The sequence below is a fragment of the Zeugodacus cucurbitae genome, chromosome 6, assembly GCF_028554725.1.
Source record: "Zeugodacus cucurbitae isolate PBARC_wt_2022May chromosome 6, idZeuCucr1.2, whole genome shotgun sequence".
In the NCBI taxonomy this organism is placed as follows: domain Eukaryota; kingdom Metazoa; phylum Arthropoda; class Insecta; order Diptera; family Tephritidae; genus Zeugodacus; species Zeugodacus cucurbitae.
The window spans coordinates 48,298,976-48,322,688 of NC_071671.1; the positions used below are offsets into that span (position 1 = coordinate 48,298,976).

Here is a 23,713-nt window from a genome sequence, read left to right on the forward strand (position 1 = left end):
AAACCACATGAGTCATCAGATGACACTGTGTAGAAATAAAACCCTACATTAAGAGAAGTATTTACTTCTAAAAATAGCAGAATTTGGCGGAATATATTGAAATATCATTTTAAGAGAAATATTTAATGCAAATATTAATATTGTTTCAATAAATTAATCAAAAAATCAAATCAGAGATCCTGTAAACATTAAGAGAATACATAAAAAAATGATCAACATGCTCTTTGGGGTCCTAAATTGAGTAGAAATGAATTTAATTATATGCCTAAAATTCTTTAAATCCTTTAAAATTAAAAATAAATATCACGTTGCTTCACAATTATTTCCACTTCGCTTCTAGTCTAAAACCTCGCGAGGATGTATGTATAAGAAAATGGTACTTTTAAAATTGTCTGTGGGAATTTTTTTAGCAAAAAATCAACAAAAAAACATTTGCCTAGCTGAGCTATCCAGGTGTGTACGTCTATTTTAAGGCATGCGATCCCAAAATTTTCCATTGCATTAAATGCAGACAAAATATCAATTAGCAACTTCGTTCATCTATTATTGTCTACTTATCAACTGCAAAAAAGTATTCATTATCACTTTTAGTCTAAATTGTTTGCAAATTGCTCAACTCAAATTACTCATAACCGAAAAAAGGTATATTCATACACACATACCCTCTCTACTACCATCATACAATGTATATAAGAAACCGTTAGTTAAGTGACGTTTATGTAATGTACTTAAGTCTCAAAATGTATGCAAACATTTCCTTACCATTTTCACCTGCCCACTTCTCTTTGCGCTCTCTCTACTCAAGCATACTCGATGGCATGGATACTGCAGAAGTGCCGACATACAAACATACAAACATTTGTTATGTTATGTTATGTTATGTTACTTGATTTGATATGCCCGTTACTTAGATATAAGTACTTGTAGTTGTTAGTTTTCTTTCAGCTAAATCTTTCATACAAACTATATACAAACAATCATTCGTAGTGATTGCAACCAACGAGTGTATCCACATACTGACATTTCTATAAATTTATATATCTCCATGTACATATCCACTATAACGACATCCGCTGGTATCCACATAGATGTATATGCATGTACCAGCTGATGTTGCATTGCCAACATGTACCATGTACTACTAACTAACAGCTTTTCACTTTGCTAACTTTCGACACATTGTTACTAACTAATGCTCGAAAAATAGACTAGCAAAATATAAAAACATTTACCAATAACTCGCTAATTAATCATTTTAATTTTTTTGCAAATTCTTCCTACCACTTCAACTACCGTATAATCAACAGTCATCGCGAGCAGGAGCAACGCAATGCCGAAGATGTGCTCTTCGATATGTTCTACAATGAGGAGACTGGTCTTATTTCGATGGGTAAATTTCTGGCCGCCCTCAAGACGACCGGCATTAGGCGCAGCGATCCGCGTATACGTGAATTGATGGAGAATCTGAAGAAGGTGCATAAGTTGTCGAATTATGAGACTGGTTCGTCGGCGGAGACGCAAAATTTGAATCGTGAAACATTTAAGGCGTAAGTAGTATTTAATAAAATACCATAAAAATAACAGTGAAATACCGAATTTAGGTTGAAGTCTAATTATTTGAGAAAACTATATTAAAATATTAAAGTTTATCATCTTATATTGAATCTCCAAAATTATCTTAAACCTCTTGATCCGTTACACAGGAGAATATTATTATATAACAGTTGCTACAGTTTTGGAGTCGAGAACTACAATTGTAGAGTTTAATTTTTTATTGAAACTGATGCCAGATGACGCTATGGCGCATTGTCCGATATTTTTCATAATTCATCCTTGAAGGATCCAATCAAATTTAATTATGTCAAAACTAACATTTCGAAATAAGTCGCTAGTTCCGAGGCATCACTATTCTTATGAGCTCTAGCAGAAACGTTTTCAAAAAAAGTTAAGGGAAGATACATTATTACCATAATATGCTTAAACTCGAACTAGCGGTAGTAACTATATCAAAGGGATCTGATACCAAAACTAATTTTGGGATGCTTCATTAACTTGGAAAGATCACAAGTTATTCCAAGCGCTTTCTTACACAAATAATCTTCGGCTATTAATTATTGAAACAAATATTTAGAAACCAATGATTGAAATTTTTAGGAAGTCCCGTCCTTTGAAAAACTCCCTTATAGTCTTGAATATTATTGTTACTTAAATATATTGAACTTATTTGTTTAAACACTCCAATTTAATTAGAATTCCCTTCGAACCTCTTCACAAATCTTGGAAAGACCTTAGGAAGGAATTTCGGATACAACTTTGAGCCCTTTTCCTCGATTTAAAAAAAAAGGTAACCATGGAGAGGCCCATAAAAGTGAAATTATAGAAGGAATATTAAAAGGCTTTTTTGAAGCATTTTCCGCACCTTGATTTATTTCTAATGCGATACTTTCGATTTAACTTCGACGAAATAAACTTAAAACTCTTACCGTCATTGTTTGAAGAACTTTTAGAACGTTTAAAGTTTCTAATTACAGCTTATTCTAATTAAAGCTTTTGTAGGATCTTGGTTCAATTCATTTTGGAAATCTTAAATCTTATCTCTCCTAGCAAACCGAATTGATTTAAATATATTTTTACATTTTCTCTCTTTCCCTCCCTTTCCAGTGTTGTCGCTCAAAATATCGTCTTGATTGCCAAAGCTTTCCGTCAACAATTCATCATACCTGATTTCGTGAGCTTCGTTAAGGATGTCGAGGATATCTATTGGAAGTGTAAGACGAACGCTGATGGCGCCGTAGCCAATTATATACCACAATTGGCGCGCTACAGTTCCGATTCGTGGGGTGTAAGCATCTGTACGATCGATGGACAACGCTACTCCATTGGCGATGTGGATATACCGTTCACTTTGCAGAGTTGCAGGTAAATTTTATTAGGAATGAATGAGAGCGAGAAAGATAATCTTCGAAGATAATCATACATAAATGTGAGCACGTGATGCTTATTGCGCTTCATACCATAAAACCAGTTCATACAAATATGCACCGCGAACTCGCCAACCGTAACCGTAACCGTGCTGCGTAGATTCAGCAAGCTTCAGATCTCGATGCACAACGGAACCAGTTTGTCTCACTGTGGTCCGGTACTTCCCGGCGCTGGGTGATGATGCGAAGCGAGATGACCCACAAAGAGACATACATACCGACGTACATACTTCTAAATATTCATACACTTCATTTGCAAATGTTCCACGAATTAATTACACTTCTTTCAGAGCTCGCTCGCTACCTTCACCTTGAACGGCGTGAGCGTGTTTCGAGCGTATTCCAAGTAAACAAGTGATAAATTGCGTAACTTTATTACGTTTGTCTAATGGACAGCGTGTCCGTCGGGGATTTAAGCCTCTGCACGCGGCGTTGAATGAGTGGCTCTGCGGTTCTGCTGACTTGAACTGTCTCGTGACCAGCTAGCTACCTTGCAGCGGCCGTTGTCAGCGGTCTAGTTGTCGTCGAAGTCGTCTTCATTGTGAATCACCTACATAACTCTGTTCCACCTTCACGCCCGCCTCACTCATTTTGTGTTGTTTGTGTTTGTTTGTTGCATTGCAAAATTGATAGAAAAGTAGAGAGAGAATGTAAAGGTTCGTAATTGTTTCAATCGATTTAAATCACTGCACAATTTGTGTTTACAGCAAACCGTTGACGTACGCCATTGCCTTGGAGAAGCTGGGACCGAAGGTGGTGCATTCGTATGTAGGCCAAGAGCCAAGTGGTCGCAATTTCAACGAATTGGTGTTGGATCATAACAGTAAGTGTGCGGAAGTCTAGTCTAACACATAGAAATTTAAATAATTTTTCATGAAATTTATTTTATTGTTTTGTTTTTGTTATTAATTTTCATTTTATTGCACTTTAGACAAGCCACACAATCCCATGATCAATGCGGGCGCCATCTTAACCTGTTCACTGCTACAGGCCTTGATCAAACCCGATATGACGGCAGCTGAGAAATTCGATTACACATTGCAGTGGTTCAAACGCCTGTCGGGCGGCGAGAATATCGGTTTCAATAATGCCGTGTTCCTATCGGAACGCGAGGCAGCCGATCGTAATTATGCTTTGGGCTTTTATATGCGCGAGAATAAATGCTATCCGAAGCGTACGAATCTCAAAGAGGTCATGGACTTCTACTTCCAGGTGAGCTTGCAGGGAGTTTAAAAACAAATTTAAATTTTTTTTTTTACTATTCCTTTGAACTTTTTTTATTTCAAAATAAGCGATTTCTTAAAAATTTCGAAATTTCGGGATTTCATATTACATACATCTGAGTTCGTTTTTTACTAAAACCTCCACTTTCTCTCCCCCACACAGTGCTGCTCCATGGAGACCACCTGCGAAGCCATGTCCGTGATTGCCGCAACACTAGCTAACGGTGGCATTTGCCCCACCACCGAAGAGAAAGTATTGCGTCCCGAAGTTGTACGCGATGTACTCTCCATTATGCATTCGTGCGGTACATACGATTACTCCGGACAGTTCGCCTTCAAAGTTGGTCTACCCGCCAAATCTGGTGTCTCCGGTGGCATGATGTTGGTCATCCCAAATGTGATGGGCATATTCACATGGTCACCACCGCTCGACAAGCTGGGCAACAGTGTGCGCGGTGTGCAATTCTGTGAAGAATTGGTGAGCGCCTTCAATTTCCATCGCTACGATAATCTCAAACATGCATCGGATAAAAAGGATCCACGCAAACATCGTTACGAGACTAAAGGACTGTCAATTGTGAATTTGCTCTTCTCAGCGGCCAGCGGTGATGTGACGGCATTGCGGCGTCATCGACTCTCCGGCATGGATATCACATTGGCCGATTATGATGGCCGAACAGCGCTGCATTTGGCCGCCTCCGAAGGTCATTTGGACTGTGTGAAATTCCTATTGGAGCACTGTCAAGTGCCACATAATCCAAAGGATCGTTGGGGTAATTTGCCAATTGATGAGGCCGAGAATTTCGGACATCATGCCATTGTGGAATACCTGAAAGAGTGGGCCGAGAAGGCTGAAGCGGCCGAAGCGCACACACCCGAAGCGGTTATTAAAAATACCGAAGCGGATGAGGTGAGTTTTTGCAGTAGTAATGGTGAAATTGTTTGATAGCTAAGGTTGAACGCACAGTGGATTTGGTAGAGTTTCGAAGTTTATATCTTAATTTATTTTAGGGTTCAGATCAATTAATAAGAATAGATATACTTACATGAAATTCTATTTTAAGAAGTATTTGACAGAACGTAGAGTGCTTTCAATCTGCTAGTTGACATTTAACTTACTTGTGGGTCATTTCAGCTTTATATATCTTTAAAAATAGGTTCCGAGGTACATTTTCGTATTACTATTCGAATCGTTCGAACTTTTATCGTTGCCAAATTTCAATTTTGTGGCAAAACAAGGACATCTTAAGCCGTTTTCAATATCTTCTGAATCTTTATATGGAAGCTGGTACCACATAACATATAACGGTTTCTATTAAATAGGTTTTTGATGGAAAGTGTTGATCTAATAATCTTCATTATATGTTATAATGCCAGCGTTGGTGGTTCGAAAATATGTCTAGATACCGTATTATGGGTTCTACCGTATTATGGGTTTTATCGAAGTATTATTATGTTTGGTCCGGTTCTTTTGGTTTAGCTTCATGTTAACGACTCAAAAAAATAAAGCTGTCGACTAAAATGCGGGTTCACATAGCATATAACGGTTTAATTTTGCTCTAAAATCAGAGGATTGGAAAATAGGTGGTCTATCTCCAAAGATTATTCGACAGGGTTAAGTTTTATCGAATTAATACTAGTTTAAGTCCGATATTTTTGGTTTATCTTCCAGTTAATGACTCAAAAACTGAAAGCTGTCGAGTAAAATGTGGGTTCACCTAGCATATAACGGTTTAATTTTTTTCTAATTGGAGTAAATCCGAAAATAAGTGTGGTGTTTTGATAAAAAGACCACTAACTATATAAGGTTTCAACTTTTTCAGGTTAAGTTGTCTGCAAAATGAAACCATGAAGATGAGAATCTAGCAAATTAGCAAAAATATCCAAAACTCTCTGATTTTGAATCAAGTAATCTCTTCGATCCACTATGTTCTCAGCCTAAGTCTACTATTTGCGTTTTTTTGTTATAATTTTTAAACTAGTATATCTGTATTTTTAGAAAGTACATATTTCGTTATTTGATTTAAACATTTACTATTTGCTGTTTGTAGGAAATTATTACTTCCACTCAGAGCGTTAGCTCCGACTACGATCGCAGCGCCACTGCTAGTCCAATACCGTCGGATGCAGGCAGCAGCAGCGGTATAGATGATAATACCAAACCGGGTTTCTAAACTCAATATCACGCACACACATACACACATATATAGAGACTTAAAGCACATCATCCAATCGCATCACAAATACATACCTACTTAAGACAATGATTTGATATGATTCCTGGAGAATCTCTTACATTTCGTCATATACCAAAAAGAGGAAAGGAAAAACAAATATCCGTTACGGTAGACACTGCAAATCTTTTGTGTTGCATTATGCATTATTTTACAAAAATTCATTTATTTACGAAACTTAATTCTAGTTTAGTACTTTAGTTCGTAGTATTAGGTCCTGAGCATCTCACAACTACTAGAATTGAGACGAAGAGTTTTCAATTATCTACTTAGCCGTTGTAACGGCATATATATACATATACTATGTTTGTAATGTAATGCTAAAGTTATTGACCCATGAGTATTTACATGCGTATTGCTTTTTAGTTTATTCAAATATTCAAATATGCTCAGTGTAATGAGCGTTTCGAGCGAGTGAATTTTGGAGTGACAAATTGAGTTGCGCTCGATTGTGTGCGCAATTTTGGAGCGCAAGTTGTGCGAATATGCATAGAATAATGTTTTTGAAAGTAATTGTGGAAATGTTTTTGAGAAACTGCTGAAAATGGAAGTCTTAAATATTGTAGAAGAATTGTAAACAGTTTTTGTTAAAATATGCATATTTTCACTCAATTTTTATGTGAGTACTTACGACAGACTGTCTTAAAGTTTGACAAATAATGTATACATTAGTGAAGACACGGCTAAAGTTTCCTATAAATTATAGTTGAAGAATATTGATTTTATGTACGAAAAAATTACAAAAATTTTCAAATGAAAAAATATTGGATTTTGTGGTTTTAAATGTTTGAGTATGAAAGGGAAAGCGATTTTTTGGAGAAAAGTATAAAATTTTATTACAAAAAAGTGAAAAATTGATTACCACGTGCAACAAGTTGAGTTAAGTTGAGCAAAATTTTTCTGATTTTTATGTAAAAAAAATGTACTGAGGAAAATGAGATTAATACACTGGAAAAATATTTTGTTTTATAAAAAAAACCAAAAAAAAAACTGTTTACCACGTTCAACATGTTGAATTTAATTGAACAAAAAAAACTTGATTTTTATTAAAACATTTTATAAAAAAAATATTGGTAATACACTGAGAAAAATTATTGTTTTCTTTTAAAACAAAAAAAAATTAAAAAATAAATTCTGCAAAATTATGGATACAAAATATTATTGAAAAAAAATTTAAAAAATTTTGAAATTTTAAGAAAAAATTAAAATATTTTTTTAATTCTTCTTCTTTTTTATTTATTTTTTATTTTTTTTGAAACATTTTGTTAATATTAAATCTGCAAATTATGGTTATAAATAATAATTGAAAAAAAAAAATCGAATTTTTTAAACTTGAAAAATAAATTAAAATTAACTGTTTGAGAATTCAAAAATTAATTTTGCAAATAATGCTTATAAAAAATAATTGAAAAAAAAAATGATTTTGTTTTTGAAAATTGAAAAAAAAATTAATTAAAAATAATTTTAAAATAAAATATGCGTATAAATTTATTTTTTTTTTAATTTTTCAAAACTTCAAAATTTTTTAAATTAATTTCATACAGTTCAACATGTTGTACGTGTGTAAAAATAAATTCAAAATATTAATAAAATAAAATGTGAAAGTTCTTAAAAAAGAAACATCAGACATTTGTTTTGCTTGTACTTGACTCTTTTAAATAAAATTTCAGCTAAATTAGCTTACTTAATTAGCAAAAAAAATCTAAATTAAATTCTTTGAAAAATACACTTGGAAAATTAAAAAAAAAATATATATGATTTAATATAAAGTACTTAAAACTTAAAATTAACTATTACAAAGCACTTAAAACCACATTACGTCACAACAACACAAAAACAAAAAATTTAAAAACAAATGCGAATGACAACGTAGACACCTAAATAAACTACTTAATGACAATAATATTTGACTTGCTGCATTTTATGTAAAGTAAAATGTAAAAATTCTTAAAGAAAAACTAAACTGAACAAAAAATATTTGTGTACCGTTAAACATTTGAAAAACAAAAATATTTAAAAACTTATGACAATTTTTAGCTAAAATTAACGCACATTTGCTTTGCTGACATTGACATTTCAATTATTTCTTTATTTTTGCAGTTTTGCATTAAGAAATGATGATTTCAAAAGTAGCGAATGCAAAAAGTAATGATTTAGAAAAAAATTATGCATGCAAATCGAATGATTACACTCACTATCAAGCCATATTTAAAGGAAATTGTATATTTGTCAATTATTGTAGAGCCAGTAAATAAATGTCCAAGTAACAAAATGTTTATAAATTTAACAAAAATCAAGCGAAAAAACAATTTAAAAAATATATATGTACTTATTTATGTATAAATGTGTTTTGTAATGGCATCAGTTTGTATACTTTTAGACGATAAGTTTTCCAAAAAAAAAAAAAAATAATAATAAATAGAAAAACCACAAAAATAAAAAATAAAACAACAAAAAAAAAATAATGTTTATTTTAAATGCTATTAAACACAAAAAAGTTTAGCTGTGATTAGTTTGTTCGGTTGCTACTTAGACTTCAATAACATTCGACTTATGTACTTTCTATGTAGTAAATAGTCCATTATGTACTTATATTTTCATTAAAAATATAAAAATTTTAAATATTTTCTTTTAAAATATAAATTTGCTATTGAAACATACCAATGTAATTACAAAACCTGCCTAAAACCACTGAAAGAATTATTGAACGAAACTCCTACCTAAAAAACTTATGCAAAATTACAAAACAAGGATTATAAGCAAAAGTTGAAAACGTATTGAAGTTTTGTGAAAAAGTCTAAAATATACATACCTACATATAACTGTTTTTCGAGATTCTATTTTACTGTTAAGAAAGTTAATTGTATTAAATGCAGGTGAAAAAGCTGTCTACAGATAACATGCTACGCATAACTTTGGAATTTTGATAAAAGAGCTTAAGTCGACTTAGGATTTTCATACACTCAAGCTGGTAATGTTATTATTCTTAAACAACTTTGAAACGATCCGCTGTGTAAAATATCTCTTGAACTTGATTTAAATATTTCATTTTTCCATGAGAGTTCAAATTAAAAGAATTGATGTTGAAATTTGCTAAAGTCAAAATTAGTTGTTTTATCAAAATTCTAAAAATATGTTTTGGTGTTTTGTTGTAGTTCACCCACCTGTGCAATTTAATTACAAAAGTTATGTATGAATGTAGTAATGCTTTTACAATTGTATGAATATACTGTACTTATGCATTAAATACTTATTCAAGAATATATTTACAATATATATGTGTATTAAATAAAATAAAGTGTGTAATACACAAACTACATTGAAATAAATTTTAAATGTAGTTTTTTATTAAAAACAAACTAGAGGGACTTAAGGCCGTGTAGTCTTTTGAGCTTTTTTGAGTAGTTTCAAGTTTTTGAACGGTGGCAACTCTATTCTAAAATATGCTGAAATTAACATAAAACTCCTTTACCTGGTGCGTGTAGACCTTTTGTATAGATATTGCAGATCTCTTCTTTAATAGAAAAGCTAAAGCGGCACTCTCTCTCAAAATATGTTTAAAGTAAAGGTTTCTCAAAAATTATTCGGGATAATTTCTGATGTTTCTTATACATATCGCTCATTTACTTGAATAGTGTCATAACTCAAAAAACACCATTTTTGAGTTGAGTAAGCAGAAATGTGCGCAAGTTCATCGTCCATATTGTATACAAATTTTATTCTGATGCGTAGAAAAATAAACTGTGAAATAAGAATGTGCCGTTATGTTGTTATGTTGCATTATTTTTTAACCACAAAAACGACACTTTTCAGTTGTGCCAGAATTTTTTTTACGAAATAACGACATATTTTGGTTACAACACATATTGCAATAAGGTGAATTTGGATTTCTTTTCAGAAAGAACGACATACATATTTTGTGTTAGAACGATATTTGATGAAAGGGGAATTACATTTTCCATGTTGATTTTTTAGCAATAACGACACATTTGACTTATTACAGCGAAATTGAATTATAATTTTCACAAATAACGGCATAATTCCAAAGGGGTCACGTTTATGCCTAAGAAAAAGCTTCAGCACTCTTTTTAGTCCACTTATGCTCAGCATTTTATTAAATATATTACATGCCACTAGTTTATTCAATAAACTTATGGCATTTTTATATATTTGCTAAATTAGAAACGATTGAAAACTTTAAATCGCTCTCCCGAAAAATCGACTTTTTTGAGTTGTGACACTATTCATGTAAATTAACGATATGTAGAAAGATATAAAAATCGAAAAAATTCAAGCAATTGATGCAAAAAGAAAACAAACCGTAGTGGTGAATTTGTCGAATTGGTACATTTTGGATGAATTTAGCTGATAACATATTTGTATACTCTGCAGAGCACCAGGGAGAATATTATCCAAGGAAGGAGTGGCTGTTAATTTAAATGGCCCAAAAAAGGTTAAGAGCAGCAAAGAGAAGAATACAAATTTTGCAAAAGTTATTGTATTGATTGAGCTTCAGAAAGAAGCAATTAAATAAATCTTCGTATTCCAACGAGGGAACAACGATTAATCAAATTTTTAAATAGCTGTAGAGATTACTAATGAAATCTTGATTTCGTATAATGTGATAATTTGCTTTTTAAGCTCATTACTTCTTTAAGGCAACATTTGAATTGTTCTGTTATGGTTTTTTTAATTTATTGAACAAATAATTTAATAATACTATTTATTAAACTACAATTTACGGATATTTAACCCATTTTCTTTAATAAGGGGTCTATCTAGTTCGAATTTTCAACAAATTGAAAAACCTCAATTTTTAGGGCTCCTAACTAGATGTAAACCCTTAAAAAGGTAATTACTGTATACATATTTGAAAATGAGCTTAAACTTGGTTTTTGCGGTTTTCATACCCAGCTAAGCAGCAAATGAAATATAAACAAAAATCAACAATTGGACAGATTTCACTTCCTTCAGCTCATGCAATTCAAGAATCAGCTTCATAGAATGCATCAGATTCTTCCACTACGTACTCTTCATATAAAATATACAGCCATTCATTCTGCAAGTAGGCAGTAGACTGAGCCACAAAATAAAATTTTCTAAGATAGTAATTCCAACCAGGATTTATCAGAATTTTTGCAGAGGTCGTTAGATTTATCAGAAAAGCTCGTCTAACAAAAATAAATCAATGTTCACATAAATTTAGCAAATAATTCGAAATATCGAGTGAGATTTATATCGCTCATTTACATGAATAGTGTCACAACTCAAAAAAGTCGATTTTTCTGGAGAGCGGTTTAAAGTTGTTAATTGTCTCTTATTTAGTAAATATGAAAAAATATCATTAGTGTTTTGAAAAAACTAGTAGCATGTAATATATTCAATATAATGCTGAGGATAAGTGGACTAAAAAAAGTGTACTGAAGCCCTTTTTGAATTATGTCGTTAATTGCGAAAAATATAAATCAATTGACATAACATAATTTTCATTTTCAGTTTACGTATAGTACATTATTTCCCGTGTACTGACAAAAACTTATCTAAGACAGCAACCATTTAAAGTGCTTTTAATTATGATAAAGCTTAATACAGTCAAAATTAGAGGAGAAATATGTTGACATGTTAGTTAACAGAACACTGTTAACTGTACTCTTTGTAGTTAGATTTGCATTGAAGTACTGTATTAGACATAGGTTAGTAAATGACTAACTGCCTTCCCTAAATAAAAGCGTTGGTGGAACGTTTTTTAACGCTCAGCGTTAACGTCGATGCGCCATCCCTAAATAAAAGCGGCAACTTTACGTCAAATATCAAAATGTTTACTTGAATTGTTGTTGTGAAATTTTATTGTACAGAGAAACTTCTTTTTTCGCAGCCAACTTTACTTCCGAACGCACTGCCAAAATAGAAAATTTTAACTGCTCAGCGTCGCCGTCGCGTTATTTCGGTATGCGCCATACAAATTGTATGGGCATGAGAATTTTTTGACAGTCATTTGCCGCTGACGCTTTTATTTAGTGAAGGCAGTAAGATTCTAGGATCCCTATATTTTTATTTAAAGACATAGACAATGCAGAGTCATTATGAGGAAAGTGTTAAAAGTGGCAACGCTGATCCAACCATTAACATTAATCGCCACTGTTAACTTCACTTGCGCTGTCTGAGCGCCAACAGACCCACCTACAAGCCGCCGCTGAAAGCTACAGCAACTCAACAGCAAACAGCAAACACAAGCGGCCAACGAGCGAACCGACGAACGAGCGAATGCACGCATCAGTCGAAGCAAAGCAATTGGGGTGCGCGTTACGTAGAGGCGGAAAAACACCAGAGTGAATGTTGTGCGGAGCAAGTGTCTACACACACGAATGTTTTTGCCAGTTGCTAGTTGTGCGTAGTCGAATTTCAAATTTGATGGAATTAAATTAAAATTCCTTTGCATGCCAAGCGAGCGCGTTATGCACTCACAAACAAACAGTGTGGTGATCAGTTGAATTTTCGGTTAAAATTGTGAAGTGTCTTCTATGGAAGAGTAGTAAAAAAAGCGAAGGGAAGTGGTGTGACGCTTAATTTACCGCTAAAGTAGTGAAGTGAAAAGTTAATTACGACCGAGCAGGAGTCACAGCGTAGCAAAGCATAGAGCAAAAGGCAAGTGAAACATATGCCGGCAAAATAGAGAGCGCATGCTGCACTAAAGATACGATTGGGATAGGTCCATATGCACTGACGAGTACATACATACATAGTGTAGACACACGCAGCATCCGAGTAGGCAACAACACAAGTACTAGGTGGTAGATGCATAGCAGCAGCAAGCGCGCAAAACTACAACAGCAGCGAAGCGTTTGGGGTCAAAACTAACAGTTCAGTGTTTCACAGTGCGTTGTTTGAGGGTTGAGTTGAGGTGGCTTGCGTCCGTTTCCGGTGTACTCACTCGCTTTGCGGTTAACTATTGATGCTGTTTGCTTTGTGGCGTTGAGCAGTGAACGAGTTGCAGTGTTTTTGTGGGCGTGTCATGGCAATTAAATAGATACATGAGACATATTGCGGTACTTTGACACAAAAAATTTTGTGGGAAATAAGGAAAACAATATTTGAAATAAAAAAATTGGAAAATACAATTTCGAAAAAAATATTTTCGAAAATATAAACTTCGAAAATTTTCAAAATTACAAAAAAATTTAAATAGTTTCTGTACGCACAAAAACAAGCATATACCGAAAAACAACGCGCTCCAACGCCCAAAACTCTGCTACAGTTACAGTTACGCTCCTAATTACTCCGAAAAAGGGAGTCATCATACATTTGCGCTCTATCTGCCGCAATAGTTGTTGTAGTATGCATCAAGTGGAGCTTTAGTGCATAAAATTATATTTGTTTGTATGTATTATACTTTTTAACCACAACAAATCGATGAACTTTGAGTGTATTTGTGTGCAATAACAAGTCATAACTAGTTGGCGGGAATTCCAGCAAACAAACGCACACAAAAAAAAACTAAAAAAAAAATTAATACGAAATATTAAAAAATAAAAAAAAAATTGAAAAAGTAATAATTTCAAACAGTAAGCAAGCCAATCAAGCGCCCACAAGCTATTAACCCGACCGGCTTTTTCGCAGCTTTAACTACCGACAGCAGACACCAGTCAATCACTCATCATCCATCTATTCATCCAGCCAGCCAGCCATTCAACCGACCAACCAACCATCCATCCATTAGCTTCGCGCTCAGCTATTTCCTACCCATCAATCTATCAGCGACAGTTATTCAATAGCAGATAGCATCGCCGCAACGCATCACTCGTCACAGCGTTTTAACGCAGCCAGATCGCACTAGCAGCAGCAGGAGTCGCATTTGCATGTGAGTCTATGTGTGTGTGTGTGTGTGTAATTGCTTTTTAGTCCTCTAACATATTTTATACTTTCTCTATTTTTTTGTTTTTGCTTTATATTATATAAAAAATATGACCCCTCATTCCGTGCCAAATTTATTTCAATTGTGATGCTAGCGTTTCTACAAAATGAAATTGTTTGTGTGTGTGTGTATTAATGCTCATGTCTTGGCGTGTCTTTGCATATTGCTACTCATAAGCTATCTAGTTTTATTTGAGCGTGTCACTTCAAAAAGTGTAATATATTATGTCTCTTTTAAGAAAGCGGAAGTAATATTCTTTGTAATAATTATTTGCATATCAAAGCAAACTCTTCGTAAAGTAATTTATATGCTAAATAAACATGTTTTTTTTTCAATATCATGTGAGAGCAATTTGGTTTCTCATTGTCAAAGGTATGATAAACGCAAAAAAAAAAAATTTTTACCAATCATTTTTGTTTTTAAAAATGTATCTTAAAAAAAATTGAGAAGGTTTTTTTTTTAATATTTTTAAGCTCAAATTAAAATAAATAATGTTTTTGGAGCATAGAAAAATTATAGAAAATTAAAATAAATGAAGTTGAAAATATGTTGTTGTATTAAACCCATTCCGTGGATTCAATTTAACACCACTTTTTCCAGCTTAATCAGATGGTTGACTTATCTTGCAGTATGGTGGTTTCTAAATAGTCAATCGTAGCTGATTTATCAGGATATATAGAACATTGATTTAACATACACTCAAAATAGTTAATGGATACACTCACAGTAGTGTAATGGATTCAATTCATATGACATAGTCTAGATGACCAATTGCTAGACCTATCTTTTGAGAGATTCAAGGATAATATTTTATCGTTACGTGAGTCTTGGAAGCTATTTGTTCGCAAATCACATAGAATAGCAAATATTTCTGATTGTAAGAGAACCTGAAGAGTATCTTCAGAAGCGTTCCTACCTATACTATTAAAATCTTGAAATATATTTGACATATTTGAAGTACTCAATGCACATTCATAAGGTTATTTTGATCTTACTTTACTAAAACTCATTAAGAGTTAGTTTAGGAGTAAAGTTAGGAGAGATAATTACATCATGATCGATTCTTCAGAAAACGTATCCAATATTTGTCGAAGAAAATAATGTTTATAAGTCAATAATTATATTATTAAATAATTAATGATTCTTTATCTTTTGTTGAAGAAAAAAGTTGTCAAACGTTTGTATTTGACAACGAGTTTCAATGGTTTTAAGTCACTTATTGAAATATATCTTAAAATGTATCTTAAAAATTTGAAACAATTTGATGCCTAAGAATTAATTTCACTTTGTATGTCAGTTTCATGTATAAAGATCTTAGATACCAAGTGTTTTCCTTAAAACAGCTCTATTGAATTAGATTCGTATTTAGCGCACTAGAAGTGAACTTAGTTTTTTCATTGATATTAAAGCTTCAATTAGTCTCCAGTCCTTGTCACTAAATTTTGCTAAGGCGACCTTACTTATAATTCATTTCTTCTGAATAATATTTTTCTAGATTGCCTAAATTGGGACATATTTTTATCATAGAAACGAAAGATTAAATATGTCAGAGTAGTATTATAATGGGGTTTTCAATAAGATCCCTACACAAGTTTTTTAAATAAAACAAAAACAGTTTGGAATATCAATGAATTTATTTATTCCTGTGAAAGTACATTCGATGCCAGACGCTGAACCCAATTTTCGTGAGATTTCACATTCAACAAACTTGGTTTCAATAAATTGATTGTGACATTTTGTGTGGCTTGTGGCGCCGTCCTGTTGGCACCACATACTTTCCAAGTCCATATCATCCTATCTGAGCCAAAAATATTCGATTATCATTGAACGGTCAGACAGGACGATTATGACGACCATAAATTGGAGATTGTAGCGCTCTTAAAGTTGAGACCACTGATACCGAATTTTGGTAGGAAATTTTAATAATTTCGACTCGTTGTTAGATCGTCCTTCAATGATAAAATGGCAAACCTTACTGAAGAGAAATGTGAAAAGAGCGGGCGTCGTTTGCTATCCCAATCGGTCTACTTTTGTAGCGTCGCTTTTGAAACACACTTTATTTGAGAAACCCAAATCTCACACGAAGCTATGGCGGCAAAAAGGGTCGGTCCTATGGAGAAAAGATTTGTGTGAGTTTTTGTGAAACTCGTAAATTTTCCTGTTAATTTCTTCTTTTTACTTTTAGTTATATATTTCCCCGAAATATTTTAAATTATATAATATTATTAATAAATATTACTTTATTCAATACTTTTCTGTTTGTAAAGTAATCTCTAATCAGTATTATGTTTTGATACCATTTATGTCTTTTAATACTATTATTGTTTCTAATCTTTACAAATTTACTTATAATATCTTTACTTTTTGCAAAAAAAACGGCATCACTAATATATTGTTTATTATTAGACATCTAAATTGGGTTATCCTTTAATGCCTTTAAGTTAACCACAGTGCAGGTTACTTGAAAAATAAAAGGACCCTGGTTGCCATAAAATTGTAATCACAAACAATGCATGCCAATCAAGTGTCCGCATCAATGTTGGCATGTCCTTATAAGCTTTGTCAGCTGTTGACTTTAGAATGCAATGTAAGCGAAAATAAACCGAAGTTACACATATAGTGCATTTATAAATAGAGATAGTTATTTACAGTAGCAGTAAGTACAGGGTATTCACAAAATGTACAAAGCAAGTTATTATCTTTTTTTAAGTAAAAGACAAATATTTCAGTATAGAAAAACTTACGATTAAGTTATAGGTCTAAGATTTCGAACTATATATGTATTAAAAAAATTTAAAATAAATTATATTTGCACATCCGCAGCCAATATCGCTCAAAATCCAAAAACTGAAGCATACATTTGGGATTTGAGATATTAACAGTTCACTTAAAACCAGCAGACAAATATTTTAGAGTTCAGGATTCTTTAACTACTCGCTTAATAAATAATATTCCACTTTTCAAATCTACTGGACTTACTGCACCGCCCTCGTCTATGTCTCTACATCAAATAAGCTGATTTGAAATATTATTTTGCAAATAAATATAAATACAAACATGTGTGTAAATATGTACAAATATTTGCAAAGGGATATTCAAAGTGGTTGGAGAGTATTTAGACTGTACGCAAATTTTTCTATGGTGTCTCTATGGTGTCACTATGATTTACATATTCATGTGGACACACCTACAAATTACTGTGTGTATTCGTTTTATATGTAAATTTATTTCTGATGGATATATTACACATACATATTCACATTGTGTTGAATGTGCCGTTTGTCGTTTGATCCTCTTAATCCTTATTGGTTGCCTGGCGCTCAAAATATTTACAATAATAGTTGTGCTATAGATGTACTAGATATGTGAAAGTGTGCATATTTTGTGATTTTAAGCGGAAAGTTTATTTTGCTGAGTTTCTATTTTTCGTACAATGTCGATGGTCAGACCAAATAAATATTATATGCTAAATAATATATATAAAATGTTTATATAATTAATGAACTTCACTTGTCATGGATAGCAAATCGGCTTAGGCGCATAACCCAAGAGACAACGAATAGAAGTTGGTCATTATATTAACTAAAATATCAGTATATGGGAGATAGGCGTGGCTCTTATCCTTTTCCACTACATTTTCATTGTAGACAATGACGAAGTCAAGTATATTATCAAGAATTTTTACTGTTAGATCCCAAAAGGATACTATTTGATTTTAATTGTTGGGATAAGCTATCTCGCGGGTAAATTCCTTCATAAAGCAAAAAACGCATTCGGTGATCTTTTGCAAGCAAATATTTATGAAGAGGAGACACAATTTAATCATTTAGAAAATCGTTTTTCAATACTGTCGCTACAGTCGGGTCTACATGATTAACATTAACTCGACTTTTTAGCCACTCAAAGTTGCGAAAATTTTCCTCAAAGTGAACCAGTGTGTGAATCTGTAGTTCCATTAAGTACTATAATGTCTAATGTAAAAAAAAAACACACAGTTTCAAAATGTCCATTTCTTTTGACATCAAAATTTACCAGGTCTTTAAGTTGAGCACTAATTTCGATACCCTGTATCGGTGTAGCTAAGTGGAATAAATACAGTGTGTCACTTTTATTTGAACAGTACAAAATGAATTGTAGTTCATGGCCAACCAATGGTGAACAGTCTCATGCGTCAGGTTAGCCGAAATAAACCCATATAATATGTATACTATATATGTATATAGAATATAATATTTATATGTATCTATCAGTATGACACTGTTTTATATATAGTATTTGTATTATAGCTGCTTTAACACATACTAATGGAGTGGCTATTGTTAGTTCAGTTCATCGTCCTTTCATTAAAATGTCTGTTTTTAATCAGAAAATCGTATATTGTATATCTCTCATATTGTTAGATTGTTAGTAAACTTGATAGTGACAAAAGTTAACCGAGGCTGTTTTTATACCCAGTAACATGTTTCACAGGTTATAACCTAACATTTTGTTTACCCAAGGTTTAAGGTTTGTAAAACCTTATTAATTTTCGAGGTAAGTCCAGGTAGTAATGTACATATATTCGATAACTGATTTTCAAAAAATTCCCAAAGGTGGTGCTGGAACACCAAATTAAATAATATCATCTATTTTATTTTTAAAAATTTCGAGACTAATTAATTTTTTTCCAACCAATATTATCCGATTCATTCTGATATAAATCGCCACTGCTATAAACTCATAATCAAATAGAGATGGACCCGTTTTTTTAACGTTACACATACTGTAGAAAATCCGTCAGTTACTTTCGTTTTGAGCTCTGTTGAAACATAGCTTAATTTAATTATTCGGTGTGGTACATACATAGGCTGGAGAGCCTTTGGTCCAACAATGAAAGAAAGCTTTGAATGAAATTAATACTTAATCTCCATAAATAATAATAAAATTGTTGTAATACTTCTCGAAAATGTCGATACCGGTTCGATAGTGTGAAATATCCAAGCTTCAAAAATAGTGATATCCTCTTTTGATTGAAATATTTTTTCAGCCAGTGATTTTTTGAGTCTGGGGAAAAAGCAATAATCGCTGGGGTATAAAATACTGAGATTTATTACTTTGAGAGTAGGATTGGAAGTTTGTGTTTGTCGCGTGATTTCTCCAAAAGCAACCGATTTTTCAGCTGAATTAGTATAGTCAATGTGCGACTATCAGTTACATATTCTCTGTTTCTATAAATTTATTTATAAATTCCTGCTCCTGACAATTTTTTTTATACTTGTCCATTTTACCAACACCACGCTTATGATAAACCCTTTATACTAGTATACAGCTATTGAGTTTTAAATAGTATATATTAATATTTCAAAATTTATCGAGAAAGCAAATGTTAATGAAAAAGTGCAACGCTTAGATTTAAGAATTTCTACAGAAATTTTGCTACATAACATATGCACATATATGTATATGTATATAGTATAACTCTCCACATAAACAAAAACTTGAAGACTCAGGCATTTCATAAACTTCTTATTTTTATAAGACTGCAAGAAAATGCTTTGTATTTATTGTATGTATTATATACATATGTATATGTTTTTATGTACATACATATGTCTGTCCCAATGCGCTTTTAAGCATAATTGCATTTACTTACAATGCATATGTATCAATATTGTTTACATACATGTATGCACACGCTTATGTAAGTTTGTGCCATGTGCGTTAATTATCAGAATTAAACGTGAGAACTGACCACATGCCCGGTCATATGAGTGAATAGCCGACTTTTCTATAAACGCTATAGGGGTGCAGGGGTGCAACGGTTGACAAGGTAGGCGTTTTGATGCGCGACCACTGACTGCTTTCATGGCAATTGCGTATTGACTGCGGCATATTTTAGTGATTTTTATTTACCAAACAGTAGATAAAGTAAAAATTTTGTGAGTGTGATTGTGTAATTTCCATAAACAGTAATTGGTTATGTTTTGTTGACTAATGTGGATTTTCATGTATTACTGATTTTATGCTTGTAATAAATATGATTTTTGAAGAGTCGAAATTTTATCAATGTGTAATATGTACATAACATTCAGAGATTATTGTTATTTTAGCTAGTATATTGTGATCAATTTACATATCCTTGATGCAATTAACTTTTAATTCAAAATTTTGCAGTTCATCATATTTTCCATTTAGAATACGCGTTTCATCAGAAATATACTTAAATTTAAGTTTTTAAGAAAAAATAGTTTTAGTCTTTGATAATGTTTTAGCCCAAGATGTTTGATTTCTCCCTTCATAGATCTTAATTTTCTCTAAATATCTACTTCATACATTAGTTTTATAGACTACAAAAACAACCTTCAATCAATGTTGCCGTTATGGAGCTGATTGGGAATGAGAGTGTAGGAAAGACACTTCAATAAATCCCATTAATCTTTCTAAATTTGGAAAGGTCGCTCAAATAGCAAATGTTCCATTTTCACATATCCCTTGTGTCAAGAGTTTTGACAACTGCATTCTTCAAAAAAATAAATTTCGAATAGGTTCTAAATTGGGAAATTGGAAATTTATATCACTGAATAGGTGATGAGATTTGAATATATAAAGGTCAATGTTTTTATCTACTTTTACGAGGCCAGTTCACTGAAATAACTAAATTTTAACAAGTAAGGAAAAACTAAGTTCGGGTGCAACCGAACATACTCTTGCAATTTATTGAAGAAATTTTATTAAGATAACGCACAAATTTGCTCATAAATTCGGCATAAAGTTTAATAGAATAACGAAAATCGTCATATATAGATATGAGGGCTGAGGTAATTCCTGAACCGATTTCATTAAATTTCACCAGCAAGGTGCACTATATCCAATACTATACGCTCCTTAATTTTACTAAGATATATCACATATTAACCAATACATATATGCGGAATAAAGCCCGACGAATTTTTGAAAAACCTATAATTAGGTATATGGGAGCTAGGAGATGTTGTGACCCGATTTTAATAATTTTTGGAACAGAGACACACTAGTGGAAGAAAACAATTTCCTCTGAATTACATTAAACTATCTGCGAGATTTACCCATATTTTCGGTTAAAATTTAACCTTAGGCGCTGAGTTCAACATGTGCGATATCTGGGGCCTTGAAAAGTTATAGTCCGTTTTCGACAATTTTTTGATGTCGAAGATCATATATGATGCCACAGATCAAATACAGTATTTGTGTAAAGTTTTATTTCGCTATCATCATTGGTTCCTAGCGTGTATATTATAAAGTGAAGGATTCAGATGGAATTCAAAATTGAGTTATAAGGAAAGTAGTCGTGGTTGTGAACCGACTTCGCTCATTTTTTAACCGTGTTGTCAGGTTGTCAAGAAAATATTATATACCGAATTTTATTCGAATCGGTCGAGTAGTTCCTGAGATATGGTTATTTACCCATAAGTGGGCGATGCCACGCCCATTTTTCATTTTGTAAAAAAAATTTAAGTGAAGCTTCCTTCTGCTATTTAATAATTTTCAACCTAACTTTCGTATGGGAGGTGGGCGTGGTTATTATCCGATTTCTTTCATTTCTGAACTGTATAAGCAAATGGCTAAAAGAACTGCAGAAAGTTTGGTATATATAACCTTATTGGTTTGTGAGTTATATACAAAATACCTATTCGGGGGCGGGTTCTCGCCCACTTTTCAAAAACAATTGCATCCAAATGTGCCCCTTCCTAATGTGATCCTTTGTCCAAATTTTATTTTCATAACTTTATTTATGGCTTAGTTATGACACTGTATAGGTTTTCGGTTTCCGCCATTTTGTGGGCGTGGCAGTGGACCGATTTTGCTCATTTTCGAAAGCAACCTCCTCAGGGGACAAGGAATATGTGTTCCAAGTTTCATTAAGATATCCTAATTTTTACTCAAGTTATCGCTTGCACGGACAGACATCCGGATTTCAAATCCACTCGTCATCCTGATCATTTATATATATATAACCCCATATCTAGCTCTTTTATTTCTTGGTGACACAAAAAACCGTTATGTGATCAAAACTATTATACTCTGTGCAACATGTTGCGAGAGTATAATAAAAAGTATTATAAAGAGAAATGAAGTGAAAGATTGAAACGAGAAATTTGCAAAGGTTTATATGTAGTTCTTGATCAGTTTTTAGTTTCCATGGTAATCGATTTCATGCCATGGAATAGGTTAACAATTATTTGATTGTTACAATGGTTTCCATAAATCTTTATTTTGGAATTTTAGACACTTATCTACGGTTTCAAAATACCAATTTTTGGGGTTTATAATAAATTGGTTTAAATCGTTTTCTGGATCTAGTCTTATGTATCAATGATATCTAAAGTTTTGATGTGAAATTAGATTTTTTAAACGAATTACGAATAAGTCTGTTAAGTGTTCTCTTTGAGAATACAATCGAAGAATTATCGATGGAAAACATTTGTTGGAAGGATCGGAGAATGCATACCAAATCAAGTTTTGTACAAAATATTTCGTTTCCCATATAAATAGTCTAGAGCAGTTCTTCACAATATTTAAAATATTTTTGTTTCAGAATTAATTTTGTTGTTAATACAAATACTAAGTTATTTAGGACTTTTATAATTGGTTCCAGAAATATTGAAAGAATCGATGGGTTGTGTTCGAAATATTCAGGGAACTTATATCTTCACTAATGAAATATATTTAGAACAAAAAATTAAATAAGATATTCATGACACAAAAAATATATTAGTTAGTTATAGACAACCTCAGCTCATTTTTCTCGAACAAGTGCTACCTTCAATTCACCGAAAGCAATTGACATTACTGACACTTGATATTAATTTTATACACTTGTTTGCATATATTTCACTACGTTTGTGCATACTGCATACATATATGTAGTATATACTCATATGTAACTACCTGAAATTGTCGACATACGTAGATAGGAATCTATAAATATCTACATACGAGTATATCCACTATGCTCATGCAGTACATTTATAACGATGAATTAAATTAATAAGAGTGAATAGTGGAAGTGCTGAGGGAGTATAAGCTGGGTCGTTGCACTCGTAGGGTTCTCATACCTCATACATACAAACATACATATGTGAAGTCATGCTTAAGTACGAACTCAGACGGGTCGTTAAGTGATTGATTGAAAGCGAAAAGTAGCGGTAAAGCATGTGTGTGGCGATATGTAAATATGCGCATGTCATACAGTCAAATGTGAGTATGTAAATATACCAAATTGCGGCAAGTCAACTGGCAACAATTTACTACAATTCAAATGCAATAAGAAATCGTAATTAACTAATTCAATGTCGATGCAGTTAGAGCCAATTGAATGCAATGTTTGTGAGCTAGGCTTAATGT

The 23,713-nt window shown here is 32.5% G+C and overlaps 2 protein-coding genes across 9 annotated transcripts in view; both read left to right on the top strand.

The window, feature by feature from the left end:
* The window catches only part of LOC105218447 (glutaminase kidney isoform, mitochondrial), a 47,786-nt gene extending 38,936 nt beyond the window's left edge, over positions 1-8,850 (top strand). For 6 of the 7 annotated variants that reach the window (XM_054233022.1, XM_054233023.1, XM_054233025.1 and 3 more), the window contains 6 exons: positions 1,308-1,547; positions 2,662-2,919; positions 3,689-3,804; positions 3,913-4,193; positions 4,368-5,114; positions 6,256-8,850. In XM_054233022.1, the coding sequence (XP_054088997.1) occupies positions 1,308-1,547; positions 2,662-2,919; positions 3,689-3,804; positions 3,913-4,193; positions 4,368-5,114; positions 6,256-6,378 (1,765 nt within the window). In that variant the 3' untranslated portion in view covers positions 6,379-8,850. The remainder of the gene's footprint in view (positions 1-1,307; positions 1,548-2,661; positions 2,920-3,688; positions 3,805-3,912; positions 4,194-4,367; positions 5,115-6,255) is intronic. The other variant, XM_054233024.1, reaches the window with a different exon arrangement.
* A 4,676-nt stretch (positions 8,851-13,526) lies between these two features.
* LOC105218446 (uncharacterized) overlaps positions 13,527-23,713 on the top strand; it is a 63,260-nt gene continuing 53,073 nt past the window's right edge. Inside the window, exon 1 of one of the 2 annotated variants that reach the window (XM_054235089.1) lies at positions 13,527-14,296. The gene's annotated coding sequence lies outside the window, so the exon portion shown is untranslated. The remainder of the gene's footprint in view (positions 14,297-23,713) is intronic. The other variant, XM_054235088.1, reaches the window with a different exon arrangement.